At 44.7% G+C, this 24373-nt stretch overlaps 1 protein-coding gene across 2 annotated transcripts in view; it reads right to left on the bottom strand.

Annotated features, from left to right (window-relative positions):
* LOC136610048 (alpha-1,4-N-acetylglucosaminyltransferase-like) overlaps positions 1–23657 on the bottom strand; it is a 46101-nt gene extending 22444 nt beyond the window's left edge. The window contains exons 1-2 of one of the 2 annotated variants that reach the window (XM_066589317.1): positions 23635–23657; positions 3725–4197 (exon numbers count right to left, since the gene is read on the bottom strand). In XM_066589317.1, the coding sequence (XP_066445414.1) occupies positions 3725–4183 (459 nt within the window). In that variant the 5' untranslated portion in view covers positions 4184–4197; positions 23635–23657. Of the gene's footprint in view, positions 1–3724; positions 4198–7757; positions 7879–23634 lie in introns of those variants that run through there. The other variant, XM_066589316.1, reaches the window with a different exon arrangement.
* Between the last annotated feature and the right edge of the window lie 716 nt (positions 23658–24373).

Genomic DNA, 24373 nt, shown 5'->3' with positions numbered 1-24373 from the left:
GCCTGTTAACGAGTTTACAACTTGCTGTTTGTTTCCCCCATCTCCCCTCCCCCTTATCCCCTCCACCCCCCCTCCGTCTACTGCCCTCCTCCGCACCTGACAGCCCTACACCCCATTTCCCCTTCAAATTTGCCAGTACAATGTTTTATATGAGTGTGAAACGTTAGATTGACTATTTTGAATCTATCCCTTATGTTGGTATTCTACACGTATGTTTTATCCGGGTCCTGCGAGATCCGAATGTCCCTAATTGCTCTGGCAACTCTCTCTTATTCTTTCAATAAAAAAAAAATGTTTTTTTTTTAAAAAGAAGCTGTTGGCGGATCTCCACTTGGTGGACCCATAAAGAGCACTCAATCCAGACACAAAGGATTTCTCCTTTTACTCCCTGGTTTATAAAAAACACTCGAGAATTGATTACATGTACATCACACACTCACTGTTGGATACAGTCTCCAAAATATTTAATGAGCCTATTCTTTACTCAGATCACGCCCCTGTTTTCTTTAGATTGTCTATCTCCCCCAGGAGGAGGTCTGCATCCAACTGCTTACTAAACGATAATTTATTGAAAAACAAACAAGATACTGAATATATACACAAGGGTCTACAGCATTATTTCAGGGAGAATGCTCTGGAGCCATACTACCACTCTATTCTGTGGGAGGCCCATAAGGCTGTAATAGGAGGTTTATTCATTGAACTGGGCGCAAGGAAGAAAAAAAGAGTGTGAAGTTATATATCTTCTTGAACAGATTAAGCATATAGAAACCTGCAACAAAAAATTTTCACAGCACCCCAAAAAGGACCTTTTCAACCTGCGCATTAAATTAAAGAAGCTCCTCAACCAAAAACTGGAGAAGTACCTCTTCTTTGCAAGATATATGCGCTATGCTTTTATCCCCAAAGTTAAAGATATATAATGTAGTTTATCATTTTTTAACTTCGGACATATTCAAAATCTTTTATGCATATTATACCAATTTATATAATATCAAAGGTCCCATAGAGTCATTACCAGATAAATACCAAAGGATCTGCAACTTCTTGGACTCTGTTAATCTCCCTTGTATACCCACAAATCAATTGGAAATATTTCATAAACTGATTACTCCTCAAGAAGTGGGGGAAAGTATTCAGACAAGTCCAAATGGCAAAAGCCCAGATCTTGATGGTTTCGGGTCATTATATTACAAAATCTTCAAAAAAATCCTTTCCTGCATCTAATATAGTATTTCAATTCAATTAGCAAAGGAAACCCTTTCCAAAAAGAGGTGTTGACAGCTCACACGACTTTAATCCCCAAAGAGGGAAAGGATGCTACCTTATGTAGTAGCTATAGGCCCATATCATTAATTAGTAATGACGCTAAGCTGTGCACTAAGATTCCAGCTAACCGAATGAAACCAATTTTACCTAGTCTAATCAACCCAGAACAGAATGGCTTCATACCAAACAGAGAAACAAAAGACACATGTTAATGATTCAACTTATTGCATTTAGCTCAATTTAACAAATCACCATTAGCCCTTCACACCACTGATGCAGAGAAGGCTTTTGATAGGGTGGATTGGTCGTTCCTCAAAATGGCTCCAAAAATTTGGCTTCCCAGATTTATTTATAGATAAGATTATGGCCTTGTACACCCTTCCCTCTGCCAGAATTTAAATAAACTTTAAACCCTCCCTCGCAGTCCAGATCCAAACCGAACTAGACAAGGTTGTTTGTACTTACTATGGAGACGCTCCTGGGGAAAATTAGGTAGAATAGCAAAATCATTGGTATGAAATGCAGCTTTAAAACAGCTTTATACGCAGATGATATGCTGCTTTTTCTCCCAGATCCTAAAAAAACTCAATCCTTCCCATGTTGCAAGAATTTTGAAATTTCAGTCAAATACTTAGCTTTAAATGAAACCTATCCAAATCAGAACTGCTAAATATAAATATAGAGACGGGTTCTTGGACAGAAAATTCCAAAATTTTACCATTTAAAAATACGAGTAAACAAAGTACTCTTTATCTAGGGGCAAGAATACCCCCAAACCTCACAGATCTTTACAACTTAAATTTGTACCCCTGTTTACAAGAATGTAAAGATTCCAGCAGCACAACCATCATACCATGCTCTGCAGGGAAGTCATCCTGACTCCAAGGAGGACTCAAAGTACCATAAGTAGAGAATTGTTTAACAAGCAGCACAGCACGCAGGAATCATCCTTGATTAAAAAATGACATCATTAGATGTCTTTATTGTGTCCATTACAAAGTGCTCCCTATACCCCCCTGATGGAAAATTTCTACCCCTGATGAAGAATATTGAAAAAGATCTAATTTCTTGGAGCTCTCTGCCCATCTCATGGTTCGGCAGGAAGAATCTAGTTAAAATGATATGCTTGCTATAAGTTCTGTATTTACTGCAAACCCTGTCAAGAGAAATCCCACATAACTTCTTTACCAAGTTGAAATGCCTAATAGAAAAATTCATTTGGCAGGGGAAGGGTCATAGAGTTAAGCAAGCATCCCTTATAAAAGAAAAGTGATCAGGTGGCATCGGCCTCTCAGAATTCAAAATATAGGATGACTTCACACCTGAACCATCTGGTTGATCTGACCCGCCAATCAGAATCCAAATTATGGGTGGAGCTGGAATGTTTTTCTCTACATGGTAATCAGAAACCTCTACTGTGGGCCAGTCAATACCATAAAATCAAACTCAAAGAGATTTAAAACCCCTTCACCCAACTAACCTTTAATATATGGCATAAAACTAATAAAAAACACAAACTCATACCCCAGATAAGTGACTTTGCTCTCCTCCTCCCACTAATCTCCAATGAATTTAGAGCACTCAAACAGAAAATTACACAAGAGACTAACCTATTTTTATCGTCTGGGGGAGACCTTCCTCAAAGACAAAGACCTACGCATTATTTGGGACAGATTTAGAATTCACTCTCCAGACATTATTGGCACAGACCTGAACTTTCTATTCCACAAACTATTGTGGAAGTCCATACCTGTTAAAAATGCAATTTCTAAAATATATAGGGCACTGATGCAGAACGATCAGCAACCTTCCTTTATCCACCAATGGGAGACAGAATTAAATACTATTTTCTCTGCAGACGAGATAAAGAAAATCCTACAGAACTCGCACTCAGCATCATCTTCCTCTGGGTTTCAAGAATTAAATTATAAAATTGTATCTAGGTGGTACAAAACCCCGGTATTACTTAACAAAATACATCCAGATTATTCCCCCCTCTGTTGGAGATGCTTAAACAATATAGGCTAGTATGTACATGTCTGGTTTTCATGCCCACTTATAAGACCACTTTGGGAGGAAATACAAAGCGTACTCTGCCTCAAAACTAATATTACTCTCTCTCCTCCCTCTCTTTTTGAACTTGGATACATCTGGCTCTTTAATGAAGAACAAATCAATTTTCTTATTTCTTATAAATGCAGCTAAAATCTTGATCCTTAGATATTGAAGAGATAGTACAACCCCCTCTGTCCTAGAATGGTATAACGAGATGAAGACTATCTGCTTCGAAAAGATCAACAATAGACAAGAAGGGGACCTTTTATATCCACTGTGTATATATATATATATATATATCACATATTTAATACATACAGTAGACGCCATCCTGGGATAGGCTTTCTACTAGTATGTACACAATTCCCTAAATAGTATACATGCATCTACCGTTCCTTACCTTCTCATACCAGGGCAGAAATGGTGTGTCCGCAAATAATTTCTCCAATCGCAGAGGGAAAAAGTAGATATTCTGGTAGGATGACAGGGATGGGAAGCGTTCTCGGGCTTTCTTCTCATCCTTCTCGGTGATTATGTCATGTAGTCCTTTCATGAAGAAGACCACTGGTCTGTCCGGATACACTTGGGCTGCTGATTCAATTGAGCACAACACTAAGGGTGGTTCGTCCATTCTATCTGTGGTCTCCACAAATATTATACCATTTCCTTGCCGAAGAACAGCACTTGGGATTACATTGTAGGATCTGAATGTTTGCTTTGCTGTGACTGACAAATCATCTTTACAGGTGAAGAAACTCATTACGCAGGCGCTTTTTTCGTCTAAAATGGTCATGAAGCCTAGGACTGCCAATAACAGCAGAAACAAGAAAATCTTTAATTGGTTCAACACAGTTGCCATGTCCAATGACTAAGCTGTGGAAGAAGAAAGTGAATACATTAGCATAAATATGATTAAAACCATGTAAAAACAGCTATTAGCTTCCATTCTATGCAGAATTCAATGTATTTATACTACAAAATAGACTTAGGCCTCATGTACACAGCAGAGCCATGTGCACGGAGGCTGTGTTCTTGTAGGGAGCCAGTCACCACCTATCAGCACCAAAAACCACGTCATGGTGCTCAGGGGGCAGGTTCCCAGAAGTCTGGATCTGTTTTTACTTGCCTAGTTCTCTGTTCTCACTCCCAAACATCAGCGCACTTAAAGGGGTTGTCCCGCGCCGAAACGGGTTTTGTTTTTTCAATAGCCCCCCCGTTCGGCGCGAGACAAACCCGATGCAGGGGTTTAAAAAAAAAAAACGGATAGTACTTACCCGAATCCCCGCGCTCCGGTGACTTCTTACTTACCTTGCGAAGATGGCCGCCGGGATCTTCACCCACGGTGGACCGCAGGTCTTCTCCCATGGTGCACCGTGGGCTCTGTGCGTTCCATTGCCGACTCCAGCCTCCTGATTGGCTGGAATCGGCACACGTGACGGGGCAGAGCTACGAGGAGCAGCTCTCCGGCACGAGCGGCCCCATTCAGAAGGGAGAAGACCGAACTGCGCAAGCGCATCTAATCGGGAGATTAGACGCTGAAATTAGACGGCACCATGGACATGAGGGCGCTAGCAACGGAGCAGGTAAGTGAATAACTTCTGTTTGGCTCATATTTAATGCACGATGTATATTACAAAGTGCATTAATATGGCCATACAGAAGTGTATACCCCCACTTGCTTTCGCGGGACAACCCCTTTAATCTCTATGGGAAATAACAGAGGTGAGAGGGAAAACAAAAGCATATTTCCTGGAAAGCCAAAAATACAGTACCTGATAAGGTGCAGAGCAGGCGCAATCGCCGATGAGCAGGCACAATCGCCAGAGGCACAATCCCCATGAGGCCGGCATAATCGCCGTAGGGTAGGCACAATCGCTGTAGACTGTAACAAAAGGCAGCGAGCCAGACTATAAACTGGAGGAGCTAAATTGTTCACTTTAGACTTATATGCAGCCATCCACTCAACCCAGCCCAGATTGGGAAGGAGCGACTGCAGACAAACTTAGTCTGCAATGTGAACGATATTATAGAGGCCAGCCAATCTCTATGGGAACACATGCACAGCCTGCAGTTTTGAATCCGATGCAATCAATGCTGGTGTGCTGGCTTTAGGAGGTGACAGTGCGAGAATCAGGAGGCACCTCTAGTTTAATAATCATCACGCTGTAATTTAAAAGAAAGCGCTTTGTTTCTGTGTGCCATACTACATATCTTGCCATACTGAGGCACAATACAGCTGCACACCAATTGTAGTACAGAGCTACATTATGAAGGGAACCTGTTGCAAGCTTTCAGGGTATGGCTTATATTTCAAGCACCGCCCCCGAAAATTAGGGTAGCAACCTGCGTTTAACGCTGCCTACGTACCAAGTTGGGCAGCGTTTTCAGCAGTGCTTAAACTGCTGCCCATTCATTTAAATGGGCAACACAGGGATGAAAATGGCCAAAAATAAAACATATAATCACTTTCAAAGGACAGCATTGAAATGTGTGTGAGCAGCCCCACTGAAATGAATGGGAGCATTGTACAGCATTTAACACAGCGCTGAGAACGCAGCGCTAAATGCTGTACAAAAACGCCTGTGTGAGGGAGGCCTTATGGCACATTCACAGGTTGCTGATTTGCTGCAGAATTTGTCATGGATTCTGCAGCAGATTTTAACCCTTAAATTTGAATTCAATTGAAAAGGTAAAATCTTCTGCAAATCAGCGCCAAAATATACAACAAAGTCTGCGGTAAATCAGCTATGTGTTTCAGTTCTGATATTTTCAGCTTGCTTGGCGGTGTTTATAACTGTGCAGAAAACGAAGTCAAACACTGTCATGAACGCAAGTCCACGCAGCTGAAAACGCATTAAAAAACGCAGCCATTTTACAAGCGCATGTAGGAGAGTGGCCTATAGCTTATACCTGTGTCTCAGAAAGATAGAAGCCCACCCTGTACTGTACATGTCTGGACATTATATATATATATATATATATATATACACACATATATATATATATATATATATATACACACACATATATATATATATATATAAAGACGAAAGCCCTCACTGACTCACTCACTGACTGACTGACTCGCCACTAATTCTCCAACTTCCCGATGTCATAGAAACATGAAATATGGCACAAGCATAGATTATGTCATAAATAGGAAAAGTAAAGGGGTCCCATCTCGATTAATTCTAGCGAAAAAGAACTAGCCTCCATTTTTTACGTATGTATAATCTAATTCTTTCACTTCCCGATGTCATAGAAACATGAAATTTAGCACAAGCATAGATTATGTCATAAATAGGAAAAAACTAATGGGTCCCAACTCGATTATTCAATTCTAAGCACAAAATAATTAGCGTCCAAATTTTACATACGTAATCTAATTCTCTCACTTCCCGATGTCATAGTAATTTGAAATTTGGCACGGGCATTGATTATGTCATAAGTAGGATAAGCTAATTGTTCCCAACTTGATTATTCAATTCTAAGCACAAAAGAATTAGCGTCCAAATTGTAAGTAAGTAATCTAATTCTCTCACTTCCTGATGTCATTTTATATAAAGGAAACGTCGCATGGTTACTTCTACAGGGTGTTTCCTGGGTAACGCAAAGAACCATGCAAAATGGTTAACATATTTTTTTCCTCTGTATCTCTAAAGTAACTACGACTTCATAAGATTTTCCGCGTGAACACCAGATAAACGCCAGTACCAAATTAACTCGGACGAAGCCGGGTATATCAGCTAGTAGTATATATGTTCATTTCTAGGCAATTAGCAGCTATTTGGTAAACAACTTTACAGCTACAGCTTCAGACGGAGAACTGAAAATGATGAACTGTGGCCAAGAAAAGTCACCACGAAAACCAGAGATCCAGATACAAATGGTAGTTTCAAAGGAAACTGTGGAGAACAACAGCCAGACAAGTCTTAGGGCTTTTTCAGATCACCGTATTTGTGCTCACTTTTGCAATGCACAGAAAACAGAACCCATTCATGTCAATGAGTTAGTTTTCAGAAAAGTGTTTAGCACACGCATTTTTAAAAAAGAGAGAACATGACCTTTGTGGTCCTGTTCTCTCTTTCTGTGTATTATTCAGCAAAAGCCCCCATAGACGTCTATGGAAAGAACGCAAATACGAGTGCAGATGCACAACACACAGTGAAAATCAATGAAAAACAGAACACATCTGGACCTCATTAGGCTAAATAGCAGTTTGAATCAGGGAAGGATGTTTTGCGCGGGCATGTGAACAGGCCCTGCGTGTGCAAAAAATACAGTACTATGCACCAACATGTACACTAATCTCTCTCGTTGATGACACAAATGCATTACGCTGATGCGTGTACAATTGCACATATGGTCATCTGAATAAGCCCTTATACTGCAACAACCCAGATATCTATATGAGTAGTAAAGCAGGTACTCACCGAAGAAACTTCTGCTGTCTTCAAACTACAGCAGGTGTTGAGCCTACACACTTGTGTCTGTCTGAATTTATGTCATCATGTACTCACACGGCACAAACACACCAGAGATGCTACCTTTCTTATCTATAGATATATAATAAAGTCATATTAGTGCCTGCCCTTTCTTAATATAGCGTATGCAAATGAATACACACCCTGTTGGCTGATATTACATCTATGTTTGGAAACTCCATTCAGCACAGATATGGCAGAAAATGCCAGAATAGATGGTGCTGTATGCAGGAGCTTCTCATCCGATAAAATGCTGTACAGCTGAACGGAGACCAAATGGACACCATTAAACTCAATCCTTCGCCATAAGACAGACCCGTTCAGTCAGAGGATTCCACTTTCCTGTTCCCATAACAGAACAGGAAACTGAAACCCAAATGCAGATGTAAAAGCAGCCCAAGCCTCGCTAACACGGTCGTTGTTTTACAAGCGCATATGTGTGTGCAAAACAGCGCTGCACGGATGTGCCAAGAAAGCACGTGAACAAAGGTCAATGCCCATTGCTTTCAATGGGGCTACCGCTGCTGCCTGCGCCCTATTGAGAGCAGTGGGATGTCAGCAACCCCTGCAGTGATTTTTCGGGGAGGGCTTTAAATATAAGCCTTTCCCTGAAAATCATCCTAGCTGCTGTATATATATATATATATATATATATATATATATACATACACATATATATATATATATACACACATATATATACATATACACACACAGTCACCACTGCGCCAATGTCAGGGCTCAGTGCATCTAGCCGCTTGGCTCGACGGCACTGTACTGAAGCTCATTCATTGAACGACAGCTAAACGCTGCCTGTGATTCGTTACAGCGCTCATCCAATCACAGGCAGCGCTCAGCCATTCATTAAATTCAAATCAAGCTGCCCATAGGGAAACATGGGCATTTGCAACTGAATTAAAGCATGTGGATTTCATTTGCGGACCTTTTGTTCTGGAAAACAAATTGCAGCATGCTCTATTTTTAAGTGCTGTTCCCGCACAGATGGCTTCCATTGAAGTCAATGGAAGCTGTCCAACCCGAAGCCCATCCACAAATGACATTGCAGACGAGATTGGAGTCTGCGGGAAAAGAAAGAGATTAGGAAAAGAGGGCTCCATGTGGATGCTGCCGCCTACGTGCACAGGTATACAGGGCATAAATTGAGGCCCCTAATCCCCCTGTTGAAAGAATCATTTAAAAATATATATAACCGGAGAAAACCCTGTCAGTTGATGAGTACCTGATGAGCTTCAAGGGCTGCCTTTCCTTCCTGCAGTGTATCCCATCTAAATGTGCCAGGTATGGTGTCAAATTATATAGGGTGTGTGAAAGCACAACAGTATATACCTCTGATTTCTTTATATATGAAGACAGGGACTGCTGCCTTAAATTCCCAGATTGCCCAGATGACATTGGCATAAACGAGAAAATTGGGAGTTCTGCCATTTTTACACAAGGAGTACAATGTATATACAGACAATTGATACACCAGTGCCCCACTATACAAAACTCTCTATGCCGCAAATACAGGAGCCTGTGGGATAATCAGGAAAAACAGAGCAGATTTCCCACAACCCCTGGTGTCCAGGCATGTGGAAATGGGAGAGTTATATGCGTTTTAAAGTGACCCACTGCAAGTCAAGGGGCTCAACAAAAGGGACATCTACATACTCTCAACTGTAGCAGTAAGGGAGAGAGGGGCTGCTACAGACAAAAGAAATCCTGTCTAAGTCTCAGACTACAATACATTTATGGGGTTGTAGACCTCTCCGACCAGGTGCTTCAGCCATACCTGGTGAAGTGAAATACCAAGGCCTGATATAAAAAGTAGTGATCTACCTTATTTAGATCGCTACCTATAATGCCTATGTAATTTACAAAAGTCCTAGGGAGCAGCTTTTTGAGCACCTTCTGTTTGAGACCACCGTACGTATGCAAGCTTGCGAGTTTGAGAAGGTGCAAAGGTCCATAGAGCGCCACATCCCTTCCATTGAGGTTAATAAATACCCCCAAAAAAGTGTTGGGTTTACAACAAGCTAGATAGGAGAAGGGATATACGGTTTTATTCTCCCATGTGCCCATTCCAACCAGGCCTCTGTAATTACATCTCTTTTGAGACATATCACATTGTTTCACAATAATAATTTTGTCTAAGATTTAGGGAATGCCAAAAGAAGAGGTTGGGGTGGGGTGGGGTGGGGTGGGGGGTGGGGCGGGGGGCTTAAGGGAATCAATTTAAAAAAAAATTCTGCACAAGTGTGCAATGGGGCCTGGAATTTATTCAGCTGTGCCCTGAAAGCCAATGGGTGTTCCCTCCATTATAGGCATAGCCATGTGTCCTGTAAGCAAACTGGGGACACAGACACAGGTATCCATTTTGGTGTGCAAATCCTCATTTTCATGTGCACTATAGAAAAGAAAAACTGTCTTTAAAATGACATGTTTGCAAATATGTGAAATTTTATTTTTTTCTCTTTTAAATTGCATTAACTCCTGAAAAAAAATGTGCATTCAAAATATTCATAACACCCCTCATTGAATACATTAAGAATGTATTTTTTTTTTTAAATGCGCTAATTTTGTGGGGGTATCTATCACTCTGACACCTATGAGCCTATGCAATCTTAGGAAAACAAAATGTTCCTCAAAATTGTAACAGTCAATGTTAAACTTGTACGTCTCCTAAATTGCTTAAAAAAACTAAAGTTTTTCAAATATGCATCCAGAAAAAAGTAAACAGATGGAAATATATATCTTATCAAAAATGTGTACAGTATGTTAGCACATATGCTTGAAAATGCATGCTTTTGCATATGTTTTTACAAAAAAAGAACCATTAGCTGCTAAGTAAACAGTGTACAAAAGATTAAAGGGGTTGTCCTGCGGCAGCAAGTGGGTCTATACATTTCTGCATGGCCATATTAATGCACTTTGTAATGTACATTGTGCATTAATTATGAGCCATACAGAAGTTATAAAAAGTTTTTCACTTACCTGCTCCGTTGCTGGCGTCCTCGTCTCCATGGTTGCCGTCTAATTTTCGCCGTCTAATGGCCAAATTAGACGCGCTTGCGCAGTCCGGGTCTTCTTATCTTCTCAATGGGGCTCCGTGTAGCTCCGTGTAGCTCCGCCCCGTCACGTGCCGATTCCAGCCAATCAGGAGGCTGGAATCGGCAATGGACCGCACAGAAGCCCTGCGGTCCACGGAGGGAGAAGATGCCGGCGGCCATCTTCACCGGGTAAGTAAGAAGTCACCGGAGTGCGGGGATTCAGGTAAGCGCTGTCCGGTGATCTTTTTTAACCCCTGCATCGGGGTTGTCTCGCGCCGAACGGGGGGGGTTGAAAAAAAAAAAACCCGTTCCGGCGCGGGACAACCCCTTTAACTTCTATATTCATCTAAATAAGCTAAAGACCATCAGTAGATAGTCAGGCGGACGAGCTATTTTCTCCTCTATTATAGCTGTGTAACAGAAGCCTCTAATTGTTAGCAATAATGTGTAATGTGAAAGGAGTTTCTGTCCCCCCAAAACAGCATGTGTGATATACGCCATCACATAGGAAGTTCTTGTAGTGACCCCCTTCAGAGAACATTAAGGTTAGAAATTCTCAAGTGGGTCACTACGAGAACACCTGAACCAAGTGAAGGTCACTTTTTAGATCAAACCAGATAATGAAACAAGGAAAGGCTACTATATATATATATATATATATATATATATATATATATATATATATATATATATATATATATATATGTTCACTATTTTGCATAGTTCTCTGCGTTACCCAGGAAACACCACGGGGGGGGGGGGGGTAACCATGCGACATTTCCTTTATATAAAATGACATTAGGAAGTGAGAGAATTAGATTCCATATGTAAAATTTGGACGCTAATTCTTTTGCACTTATAATTGAATAATCAAGTTGGGACCCATTAACTTTTCCTATTTATGACATAATCAATGCCTGTGCCAAATTTCAAGTTTCTATGACATCGGGAAGTGAGAGAATTAGGTTTTGTATGTAAAATGTGGACGCTAATTCTTTTGCGCTTAGAATTGAACAATCGAGGTGGGACCCATTAACTTTTCCTATTTATGACATAATCAATGCCGGCTACAAATTTCATGTTTCTATGACACCAAGAACTAAGAGAATTAGATTCCGTATGTAAAATTTGGACGCTAGTTCTTTTGCGCATAGAATTGAATAATGGAGTTGGGACTAGAGATGAGCGAACGTACTCGTCCGAGCTTGATACTCGTTCGAGTATCAGCGTGTTCGAGATGCTCGTTACTCGTAACGAGTACCACGCGATGTTCGGGTTACTTTCACTTTCATCTCTGAGACTTTAGCGCGCTTTTCTGGCCAATTGAAAGACAGGGAAGGCATTACAACTTCCCCCTGCGACATTCAAGCCCTATACCAGCCCCCTGCAGTGAGTGGCTGGCGAGATCAGGTGTCACCCGAGTATAAAAATCGGCCCCTCCCGCGGCTCGCCACAGATGCGTTCTGACATAGAGGAGGGAAAGTGCTATCGTGTTGGAGCTGCTATAGGGAGAGTGTTAGGAGTTATTGTAGGCTTCAAGAGCCCCAACGGTCCTTCTTAGGGCCACATCTAACCGTGTGCAGTACTGTGGAGGCTGCTTTTTGCAGTGTTGCACTTTTTTTTTTTGGTATATCGGCCGTGCAGAGCATTGCGCCCTGCAGTAATACTCCAGGGACAGAAGTGTAGAGGCAGGGACAGAAGACATATTCATTGAATATAGGCAGTGGGCCTTTGCTAAAAAAAATTTGGGCAAAAAATCTATTTGGCCTGCCTGTCACTGTGCTCAGTGTTCTGGGTCTGTGTGTGCTGGGTGTAGTAGTTCTACAAAATCATACGCAGCCAGCTAAGTGTTACAGCAGGCTTGCGCCAAATTATTTCCTGGCTCTGTCTGGGCTCTGAAATCACAGCTGTGTTGCAGTTGACAGTGCAACACTCTGCAGTTCTGTGACATACTCCAGGGACAGAAGTGTGGAGGCAGGGACAGAATACATATTCATTGATTATAGGCAGTGGGCCTTTGCTAAAAAAATTTGGGCAAAAAATCTATTTGGCCTGCCTGTCACTGTGCTCAGTGTTCTGGGTCTGTGTGTGCTGGGTGTAGTAGTTCTAGAAAATCATACGCAGCCAGCTAAGTGTTACAGCAGGCTTGCGCCAAATTATTTCCTGGCCCTGTCTGGGCTCTTAAATCACCGCTGTGTTGCAGCTGACAGTGCAACACTCTGCAGTTCGGTGACATACTCCAGGGACAGAAGTGTGGAGGCAGGGACAGAATACATATTCATTGAATATAGGCAGTGGGCCTTTGCAAAAAAATTTGTGGGAAAAAATCTATTTGGCCTGCCTGTCACTGTGCTCAGTGTTCTGGGTCTGTGTGTGCTGGGTGTAGTAGTTCTACAAAATAATACGCAGCCAGCTAAGTGTTACAGCAGGCTTGCGCCAAATTATTTCCTGGCTCTGTTTGGGCTCTGAAATCACCGCTGTGTTGCAGCTGACAGTGCAACACTCTGCAGTTCCGTGACATACCCTAGGGCCAGAAGTGTGGAGGCAGGGACAGAAGACATATTATTGATTGAATATAGGCAGTGGGCCTTTGCAAAAAAATTTGTGGGAAAAAATCTATTTGGCCTGCCTGTCACTGTGCTCACTGTTCTGGGTCTGTGTGTGCTGGGTGTAGTAGTTCTACAAAATCATACGCAGCCAGCTAAGTGTTACAGCAGGCTTGCGCCAAATTATTTCCTGGCTCTGTCTGGGCTCTGAAATCACCGCTGTGTTGCAGTTGACAGTGCAACACTCTGCAGTTCTGTGACATAGTCCAGGGACAGAAGTGCTTAGGCAGGGACAGAAGACATATTATTGATTGAATATAGGCAGTGGGCCTTTGCAAAAAAATTTGTGGGAAAAAATCTATTTGGCCTGCCTGTCACTGTGCTCAGTGTTCTGGGTCTGTGTGTGCTGGGTGTAGTAGTTCTACAAAATCATACGCAGCCAGCTAAGTGTTACAGCAGGCTTGCGCCAAATTATTTCCTGGCTCTGTCTGGGCTCTGAAATCACCGCTGTGTTGCAGCTGACAGTGCAACACTCTGCAGTTCTGTGACATACTCCAGGGACAGAAGTGTGGAGGCAGGGACAGAAGACATATTATTGATTGAATATAGGCAGTGGGCCTTTGCAAAAAAATTTGTGGGAAAAAATCTATTTGGCCTGCCTGTCACTGTGCTCAGTGTTCTGGGTCTGTGTGTGCTGGGTGTAGTAGTTCTACAAAATCATACGCAGCCAGCTAAGTGTTACAGCAGGCTTGCGCCAAATTATTTCCTGGCTCTGTCTGGGCTCTGAAATCACCGCTGTGTTGCAGTTGACAGTGCAACACTCTGCAGTTCTGTGACATAGTCCAGGGACAGAAGTGTGGAGGCAGGGACAGAAGACATATTATTGATTGAATATAGGCAGTGGGCCTTTGCAAAAAAATTTGTGGGAAAAAATCTATTTGGCCTGCCTGTCACTGTGCTCAGTGTTCTGGGTCTGTGTGTGCTGGGTGTAGTAGTTCTACAAAATCATACGCAGCCAGCTAAGTGTTACAGCAGGCTTGCGCCAAATTATTTCCTGGCTCTGTCTGGGCTCTGAAATCACCGCTGTGTTGCAGTTGACAGTGCAACACTCTGCAGTTCTGTGACATACTCCAGGGACAGAAGTGTGGAGGCAGGGACAGAAGACATATTATTGATTGAATATAGGCAGTGGGCCTTTACTAAAAAAATTTGGGCAAAAAATCTATGTGGCCTGCCTGTCACTGTGCTCAGTGTTCTGGGTCTGTGTGTGCTGGGTGTAGTAGTTCTACAAAATCATACGCAGCCAGCTAAGTGTTACAGCAGGCTTGCGCCAAATTATTTCCTGGCTCTGTCTGGGCTCTGAAATCACAGCTGTGTTGCAGTTGACAGTGCAACACTCTGCAGTTCTGTGACATACTCCAGGGATAGAAGTGTGGAGACAGGGACAGAAGACATATTATTGATTGAATATAGGCAGTGGGCCTTTGCAAAAAAATTTGGGCAAAAAATCTATTTGGCCTGCCTGTCACTGTGCTCAGTGTTCTGGGTCTGTGTGTGCTGGGTGTAGTAGTTCTACAAAATCATACGCAGCCAGCTAAGTGTTACAGCAGGCTTGCACCAAATTATTTCCTGGCGTTCCGTAAACGAAGTCAGCCTCTAAACACAGGCCAATAAGCGGCACATTTAATTACAGCGTTCTGTTTCTGCACTACTTGTAATACACCATGCTGAGGGGTAGGGGTAGGCCTATAGGACGTGGACGCGGTCGAGGACGCGGAGGCCCAAGTCAGGGTGTGGGCACAGGCCGAGCCAGTGCGGTGGCCAGGGGTAGAGGCAGGGCCAGACCGAATAATCCACCAACTGGTTCCCAAAGCGCCCCCTCGCGCCATGCCACCCTGCAGAGGTCAAGGTACTCTACGGTGTGGCAGTTTTTCACAGAGACGCCTGACGACCGACGAACAGTGGTGTGCAACCTTTGTCGCGCCAAGATCAGCTGGGGAGGCACCACCACCAGCATGCGCAGGCATATGATGGCCAAGCACCCCACAAGGTGGGACGAAGGCCGTTCACCGCCTCCGGTTTGCACCACTGCCTCTCCCCTGTGCCCCAACCTGCCACTGAGATCCAACCCCCCTCTGAGGACACAGGCACTACCGTCTCCTGGCCTGCACCCACACCCTCACCTCCGCTGTCCTTGGCCCCATCCAGCAATGTCTCTCAGCGCAGCGTCAAGACGTCGCTAGCGCCACTGTTTGAGCGCAAGCGCAAGTACGCCGCCACGCACCCGCACGCTCAAGCGTTAAACGTGCACATTGCCAAATTGATCAGCCTGGAGATGCTGCCGTATAGGCTTGTGGAAACGTAGGCTTTCAAAAGCATGATGACGGCGGCGGCCCCGCTCTACTCGGTTCCCAGTCGCCAATACTTTCCCCGATGTGCCGTCCAAGGCCTGCACGACCACGTCTCCCGCAACATTGTACGCGCCCTCACCAACGCGGTTACTGCCAAGGTCCACTTAACAACAGACATGTGGACAAGCACAGGCGGGCAGGGCCACTATATCTCCCTGACGGCACATTGGGTGAATTTAGTGGAGGCTGGGACAGAGTCAGAGCCTGGGACCGCTCACGTCCTACCCACCCCCAGAATTGCGTGCCCCAGCTCGGTGGTGGTATCTGCGGCGGTGTATGCTTCCTTCACTAAACCACCCTCCTCCTCCTACGCAACCTCTGTCTCGCAATCAAGATGTGTCAGCAGCAGCACGTCGCCAGCAGTCGGTGTCACGCGGCGTGGCAGCACAGCGGTGGGCAAGCGTCAGCAGGCCGTGCTGAAACTACTCAGCTTAGGAGAGAAGAGGCACACGGCCCACGAACTGCTGCAGGGTCTGACAGAGCAGACCGACCGCTGGCTTGCGCCGCTGAGCCTCCAACCGGGCATGGTCGTGTGTGACAACGGCCGTAACCTGGTGGCGGCTCTGCAGCTCGGCAGCCTCACGCACGTGCCATGCCTGGCCCACGTCTTTAATTTGGTGGTTCAGCGCTTTCTGAAAAGCTACCCACGCTTGTCAGACCTGCTCGTAAAGGTGCGCCGGCTCTGCGCACATTTCCGCAAGTCCCACACGGACGCTGCCACCCTGCGCACCCTGCAACATCGCTTTAATCTGCCAGTGCACCGACTGCTGTGCGACGTGCCCACACGGTGGAACTCTACGCTCCACATGTTGGCCAGACTCTATGAGCAGCGTAGAGCTATAGTGGAATACCAACTCTAACATGGGCGGCGTAGTGGGAGTCAGCCTCCTCAATTATTTACAGAAGAGTGGGCCTGGTTGTCAGCCATCTGCCAGGTCCTTGGAAACTTTGAGGAGTCTACTCAGATGCTGAGCGGGGATGCTGCAATCATTAGCGTCACCATTCCTCTGCTATGCCTCTTGAGAAGTTCCCAGCAAAGCATAAAGGCAGACGCTTTGGAATCGGAAACGGAGGCGGGGGAAGACAGTATGTCGCTGGATAGTCAGAGCAACCTCATGTCTATATCTCAGCGCATTGAGGAGGAGGGGGAGGAGCATGAGGAGGAGGGGGAAGAGACAGCTTGGCCCACTGCTGAGGGGACAGATGCAGCTTGCCTGTCATCCTTTCAGCGTGTATGGCCAGAGGAGGAGGAGGAGGATCCTGAAAGTGATCTTCCTAGTGAGGACAGCCATGTGTTGCGTACAGGTACCCTGGCACACATGGCTGACTTCATGTTAGGATGCCTTTCTCGTGACCCTCGCGTTACACGCATTCTGGCCACTACGGATTACTGGGTGTACACACTGCTCGACCCACGGTATAAGGAGAGCCTTTCCACTCTCATTCCCGAAGAGGAAAGGGGTTCGAGAATGATGCTATACCACAAAGCGCTGGTGGACAAACTGATGGTAAACTTCCCATCCGACAGCGCTAGTGGCCGAAGGCGCATTTCCGCGGCCCAGGTAGCAGGGGAGGCGCAGAGATCAGCCAGCATGTACAGCGCAGGCAGGGGAACATTATCCAAGGCCTTTGCCAGCTTTATGGCTCCCCAGCAAGACTGTGTCACCGGTCCCCAGTCAAGGCTGAGTTGGTGCGAGCACTGTAAAAGGATGGTGAGGGAGTACGTAGCCGATCGCACGACCGTCCTCGGTGACGCCTCTGCCCCTCTATCACCATCCAAAACGGGGACCTTTTTGCTTCATCTATCTGTGTATAATATTCCTCCTCCTCCGCCTGCTCCTCCTCCTGAAACCTCACATAATCACGCCGAACGGGCAATTTTTCTTAGGCCCACAAGGCTCAGTCATATAATTTTTCTAAACAATTTTTATACGTTTCAATGCTCATTAAAGCGTTGAAACTTTCACCTCAACCAATTTTATTTTTACTGGGCTGCCTCCAGGCCTAGTTACCAATTAAGCCACATTAACCAAAGCGATTAATGGGTTTCACCTGCCCTCTTGGTTGGGCATGGGCAATTTTTCTCAGGTACATTAGTACTGTTGGTACACCAATTTATGTGGGCCCTCGCCTACAGTGTAATCCAATTAATTGTTTGCCCACCTGCATTACAGCTGACGTAACATCAGCTCTGTTGGGCACTGCAATGGGATATATTTATGTACCGCCGGTGGGTTCCAGGGAGCCACCCATGCTGTGGGTCCACAGGGAGTTGTAACTGCATGTGTCCACTTCTAAAGAACCCCAGTCTGACTGGGGCATGCAGTGTGGGCCGAAGCCCACCTGCATTAAACATGACATTACCTCAGCTGTGATGGGCAATGCAATGGGATATATTTATGTACCGCCGGTGGCTTCCTGGCACCCACCCATGCTGTGGGTCCACAGGGAGTTGAAACTGCATGTGTCCACTTCTAAAGAACCCCACTCTGACTGGGGCATGCAGTGTGGGCCGAAGCCCACCTGCATTAAACATGACATTACCTCAGCTGTGATGGGCAATGCAATGGGATATATTTATGTACCGCCGGTGGGTTCCAGGGAGCCACCCATGCTGTGGGTCCACAGGGAGTTGTAACTGCATCTGTCCACTTCTAAAGAACCCCAGTCTGACTGGGGCATGCAGTGTGGGCCGAAGCCCACCTGCATTAAACATGACATTACCTCAGCTGTGATGGGCAATGCAATGGGATATATTTATGTACCGCCGGTGGGTTCCAGGGAGCCACCCATGCTGTCGGTCCACAGAGAGTTGTAACTGCATCTGTCCACTTCTAAAGAACCCAGTCTGACTGGCGCATGCAGTGTGGGCCGAAGCCCACCTGCATTAAACATGACATTACCTCAGCTGTGATGGGCAATGCAATGGGATATATTTATGCACCGCCGGTGGCTTCCTGGCACCCACCCATGTTGTCGGTCCACAGGGACTTCACAATAGGGAGTTGTACCTGCCTGTGTCTATGAATTAAAAACCCCGGTCAGCTTGGGGCATGCAGTGTGGGCCGAAGCCCACCTGCATTTAATCTGACGTTAGCTCTGCTGTCCAGGGCACTGCAATGGGATACATTTATGTACAGCCGGTGGGTTCCAGGGAGCCACCCATGCTGTGGGTGCACACGGAATTCCCATTGCGGAGTTGTACCTGCCTGTGACTATTTATAAAAAAATGCAGTCTGACTGGGGCATGCAGACACCTTGACAGAATGAATAGTGTGTGGCACATAGGTTCCCCATTGCTATGCCCACGTCTGCAGCTCCAGATGGAGGTGGCACAGGATTGGATTTCTCATTGCTTATGTACAGCATTGTGGACTATCGCCCCGCCCCTTTTAAAGAGGGTCGCTGCCTAGCCGTGCCAACCCTCTGCAGTGTGTGCCTGCGGTTCCTCTTGCAGACGCACTTATAAATAGACATGAGGGTGGCGTGGCATGAGGGCAGCTGAAGCTGGGCAGGGACAGTTTGGTGTGCGCTGTGGACACTGGGTCGTGGGGGGGGGGGTTGGGCAGCATGTAACCCAGGAGAAGTGGCAGTGGAGTGTCATGCAGGCAGTGATTGTGCTTTGTTGGAGGTAGTGTGGTGCTTAGCTAAGGTATGCATTGCTAATGAGGGCTTTTCAGAAGTAAAAGTTGTTGGGAGGGGGGGGGGGTCCACTCTTGCCGCTATTGTGGCTTAATAGTGGGACCTGGGAACTTGAGATGCAGCCCAACATGTAGCCCCTCGCCTGCCCTAGCTGTTGCTGTGTCGTTCCCATTACTTTCTTGAATTGCCCAGATTTTCACAAACGAAAACCTTAGCGAGCATCGGCGATATACAAAAATGCTTGGGTCGCCCATTGACTTCAATGGGGTTCGTTATTCGAAACGAACCCTCGAGCATCGCGAAAAGTTCGTCTCGAGTAACGAGCACCTGAGCATTTTGGTGCTCGCTCATCTCTAGTTGGGACCCATTAGCTTTTCCTATTTATGACATAATCAATGCTCGTGCCAAATATCACGTTTCTATGACACTGGAAAGTGAGAAAATGACATTCCGTACGTAAAATTTGGACGCTAATTCTTTTGCGCATAGAATTGAATAATCAAGTTGGGACCCATTAGCTTTTCCTATTTATGACATAATCAATGCTCGTGCCAAATTTCAAGTTTCTATGACACCAGAAAGTGAGAAAATTACATTCCGTGTGTAAAATTTGGACGCTAATACTTTTGCGCTAGAATTGAATAATGGAGTTGGGACCCATTAGCTTTTCCTATTTATGACATAATCAATGCTTGCTGCAAATTTCATGTTTCTATGACACCAAGAAGTAAGCGAATTAGATTCCGTACGTAAAATTTTAACGCTAATTCTTTTGCGCATATAATTGAATAATCGAGTTGGGACCCATTAGCTTTTCATATTTATGACATAATCAATGCTCCTGCCAAATTTCACGTTTCTATGACACTGGAAAGTGAGAAATTTACATTACGTACGTAAAATTTGGACGCTAATTCTTTTGCGCATAGAATTGAATAATCGAGTTGGGACCCATTAGTGTTTACTATTTATGATATAATCAATGCTCCTGCCAAATTTCGAGTTTCTATGACATTGGGAAGTGAGAGAATAAGATTCCGTACATAAAATTTGGACGCTAATTCTTTTGCGCATAGAATTGAATAATCAAGTTGGGACCCATTAACTTTTCCTATTTATGACATATTTAATGCCCGTGCCAAATTTTAAGTTTCTATGACATTGGGAAGTGAGAGATTTAGATTCTGTACGTAAAATTTTAACGCTAATTCTTTTGCGCAAGAATTGAATAATCGAGTTGGGACCCAATTACTTTTCCTATTTTGGAGATAATCTATGTTTGTGCCAAAATTCATGTTTCTACGACATCGGGAAGTTGGAGAACTTTCGGCGAGTCAGTCATTGAGCCAGTGAGTGAGTCAGTGAGGGCTTTCGTCTTTATATATATCTATATATATATCTATATATATATCTATATATATATATATATATATATATATATATATATATATATATACAAACACAGGGGGGGCTAACTACTTAAATAAAAATCAGGGGACTGCTTCTTTAATGTACACACTAAACACGTATTAAAATATGAAGTGAGCAGTCCCTAGCTTAAAATGACACTGTAGTATTAGCATACTCGATGGTGCTTGTTACTCGTTACTCGTTCATCTCTAGTTGCAACATATCACAGGAAAATGCTCTTTTCTCCACTTATTCCAGCTCCTTTCCCCCTCTTTTCCCTCCTGTTCACCCATCCAAAAAAAAACAAAACGTATGGTTGAATAAGAACCTGTCAATAGACATCTTTGGGGATTACCTGAATGAGAGAGAATCAGACAGCCCAAAAAAGATACTGTGTAGTACCCCAGAGATGGGTATTACGGCACATGCTGTGTCGACTATTTCCTTACGATCAGGTCTTAATGCGATGTTTACTGAGTGTGAAAAGCTATGATGTTATTGTTCATATTCTTCACTGAATTGTGTATATATGCCTTTAAATTGTGTAAGGCCTTAATTTATTAAATCGTGTTTGTTACAGTCACAGGGCCCTTGGCATCATAATGATTGATCATGGAGGGGAGAGCACACTGTTAATTGGTAAACGCCACTGTGTGAATGCAACCTCATAGGTGATAAAACACCAGATGTCCGTATCAAAAGTTCATGTTAAATGTCCTATAGTTTAAAGGGGTTGTCCCGCGCCGAAACGTTTTTTGTTTTTTTTTCAACCCCCCTTCCCCCGTTCGGCGCGAGACAACCCCGATGCAGGGACTTAAAGAATAAACCGCACAGCGCTTACCTGAATCCCCGCGCTCCGGTGACTTCTTACTTACCGGTTGAAGATGGCCGCCGGATTCTTCTCCCTCGGTGGACCGCAGGGCTTCTGTGCGGTCCATTGCCGATTCCAGCCTCCTGATTGGCTGGAATCGGCACGTGACGGGGCGGAGCTACACGGAGTCGGCGGCATCCTGTACGAGCGGCCCCATTGAGAAAAGAAGAAGACCCGGACTGCGCAAGCGCGGCTAATTTGGCCATTAGACGCCGAAAATTAGTTGGCTCCATGGAAACGAGGACGCTAGCAACGGAGCAGGTAAGTGAAAAACTTCTTATAACTTCTGTATGGCTCATAATTAATGCACAATGTACATTACAAAGTGCATTAATATGGCCATACAGAAGTGTATAGACCCACTTGCTGCCGCGGGACAACCCCTTTAAGCATCAGATAAGCATTAGCTAGAGGCTGTACCATTTCTGCCGGCTGGGTGGACAATTTAATTAGCAATACCTTCTATATTCTTCTAAATAAGCCACAGACCACAAGTGTCAGAGAACTGGGGTCCCGGTACTGGTAGTTCCTAAAGCTGCCTGCAACCCCTGTCCCTACCTACTTGCCCCCCTGGGCTAGGCCCCAGGGCGACATCTGGGCGATGGTCCCTATACTCTCTAGGGAAGCGGGGGAAGGGGTCAGACTTACAAACAGATATGGAGACAAACACACACAGAGGCAAGTCAGGAAGTCCAGGTCAGCAACAGGGGGAATACGCGGTACGAGGGATCAGGCGAGGACAAAGTTGGGTCCAAAAGCAGAGAGTCACAACGGGGAATCAAATCAGAATAATGTGGGTGTAGTCTGGAGACAAGCATACACTGGCAGAGTTAGGAGAAAACATTTAAATGCTGTTATAACTCCCACCCCAGCAGCTGATTGGGGCAGGGAGCCTGACAGCAGCAAGACCCAGACATAAGGCAGCAAGTGCAGAGACCCAGACATCCAGCAGCAAGTGCAGAGCATTCTAATTAGGGGATCATGTCAGCAGGGACGGCATCCACCGCATCCCCAACAACCCGATTACCCTGGCGCCGCCCCCTGAGCACAGGAGCGCACGCCCGGAGCTGGCGTCCGGGACCCCAGTGGCCAGGGGAGGTCACCAGCACCGGGCCTCCCCTGTGCCGCACCTCGGCTGCCCGGGTGATAGGAACAGAGGTGCAGGCACGGAGGCCCCGGGAGCCGCTGGTCCTGACAATAAGTATACAATCAGGAGGATGAACTGTGATCTCCTCTTTTATAACTATGTGACAGGAGCCCTTTCATGATCTTCAGCAACTTAGATATGACTGTCTATGTCATGTAATAGCAACATAGACTGAGAAACTGACCAGAAACTGAACACACAAACCCAAATAAATCTGACCTTTTCAGAATTGACCATCTGAGGAAAAAGAGGCCAGGAGTTTCGAAGGGAGTGCAATAACTATCTGAGGTAATGCTATACTAGGTGATTTATATATACTAGGGAGAATAGCTACATAACAAGTGAAAAAAGAATCAGAGTGGCCCTTTAATAAAAGTTATATAATACATTATATGTACCCAAAAATGGTGTCAAAAAAATATACAACTCGACATGCTAAAAGCAAGCCCTCATTAGGCTATGTTGATGGACAAATAAAAATGTTAGAGCTTTTGAAAAGTGAAAATCCCCAAAAATTGTTGTACTATTAATTTTCTTGAATTGCCTTAAGAGGGTTTTCCAGACAACGTCCGATGTCAGTGCCAGGATACACAGCAATCAAAGCTGAAGCCGCTGCTCCAATTCCTATACACTGGCTGGTGCTTGTAATTGCTGGCGCAGCTCTCATTGGCACTGGCAGTGTGCCATACCTGGGCAACTCCTTTCAACTATCTTTTGCAAATCAAAAGTTGGTCCCGTAAATCACTCACCAATCTGCGGTCTTTATCATTTCTCCTGAGATCAAATAATAATGCAGCAGGAAATGATTAAGAGTAATGAGCAAACAGGTTCTACAAGTTCATGTTCTGTAATAAGCTGACAAACAAAACTCAAGGCGAAGCGTTTAACCTGCTACATACTTGATAGATTTTATACTTATTTTCTGTTGCCTCTTGTGAGTTTATGAACAAAGCGCCTTGTGTTCATTTTAATTTGCGGTGTTAGGCCGGCTTCACATGGATGTATTTGTGCACAAAATTTGCAAGCGCAACACGGAGAGAACAGAATCCATTCCTTTCAATGCTTTTGTGCACATTTCTGTATTTTACGCACGGATTTTGGCCATGCAAAAAAACCATAAAATTTGTTCTATTTTTCAGCGTATTTGTGCACTGAAGGGCACTGCAGAAGTTAATGGGGGGTACACAAATGTGCTTGCAATGCACAAGCAGATGCGTGAAACACTGCGTAATTCCGCTGGAAAATGAACACTTCTGGAACTTATTAGACAAATTAGCTGATCCAATGAGTTGTCTGTGTGTCCAGCACACAAATGAACATGTCCTATGGGCAGATAACGTACAGTAGAGTACATTGGAATCTAATGCATCAGATCACAGCGTTTATCGCCCGACCGTTAAATCGACGGGCCGATATACGCTCATGTGAAAGAGCCCTTACACTACGTTGCTGTGTTCTTAAACAAGTAGATTGGAGTCAGAGTATTCC

This window comes from Eleutherodactylus coqui, chromosome 1, assembly GCF_035609145.1.
Source record: "Eleutherodactylus coqui strain aEleCoq1 chromosome 1, aEleCoq1.hap1, whole genome shotgun sequence".
NCBI classification, from domain to species: domain Eukaryota; kingdom Metazoa; phylum Chordata; class Amphibia; order Anura; family Eleutherodactylidae; genus Eleutherodactylus; species Eleutherodactylus coqui.
This window is presented reverse-complemented; position numbering and strand designations above follow the sequence as displayed.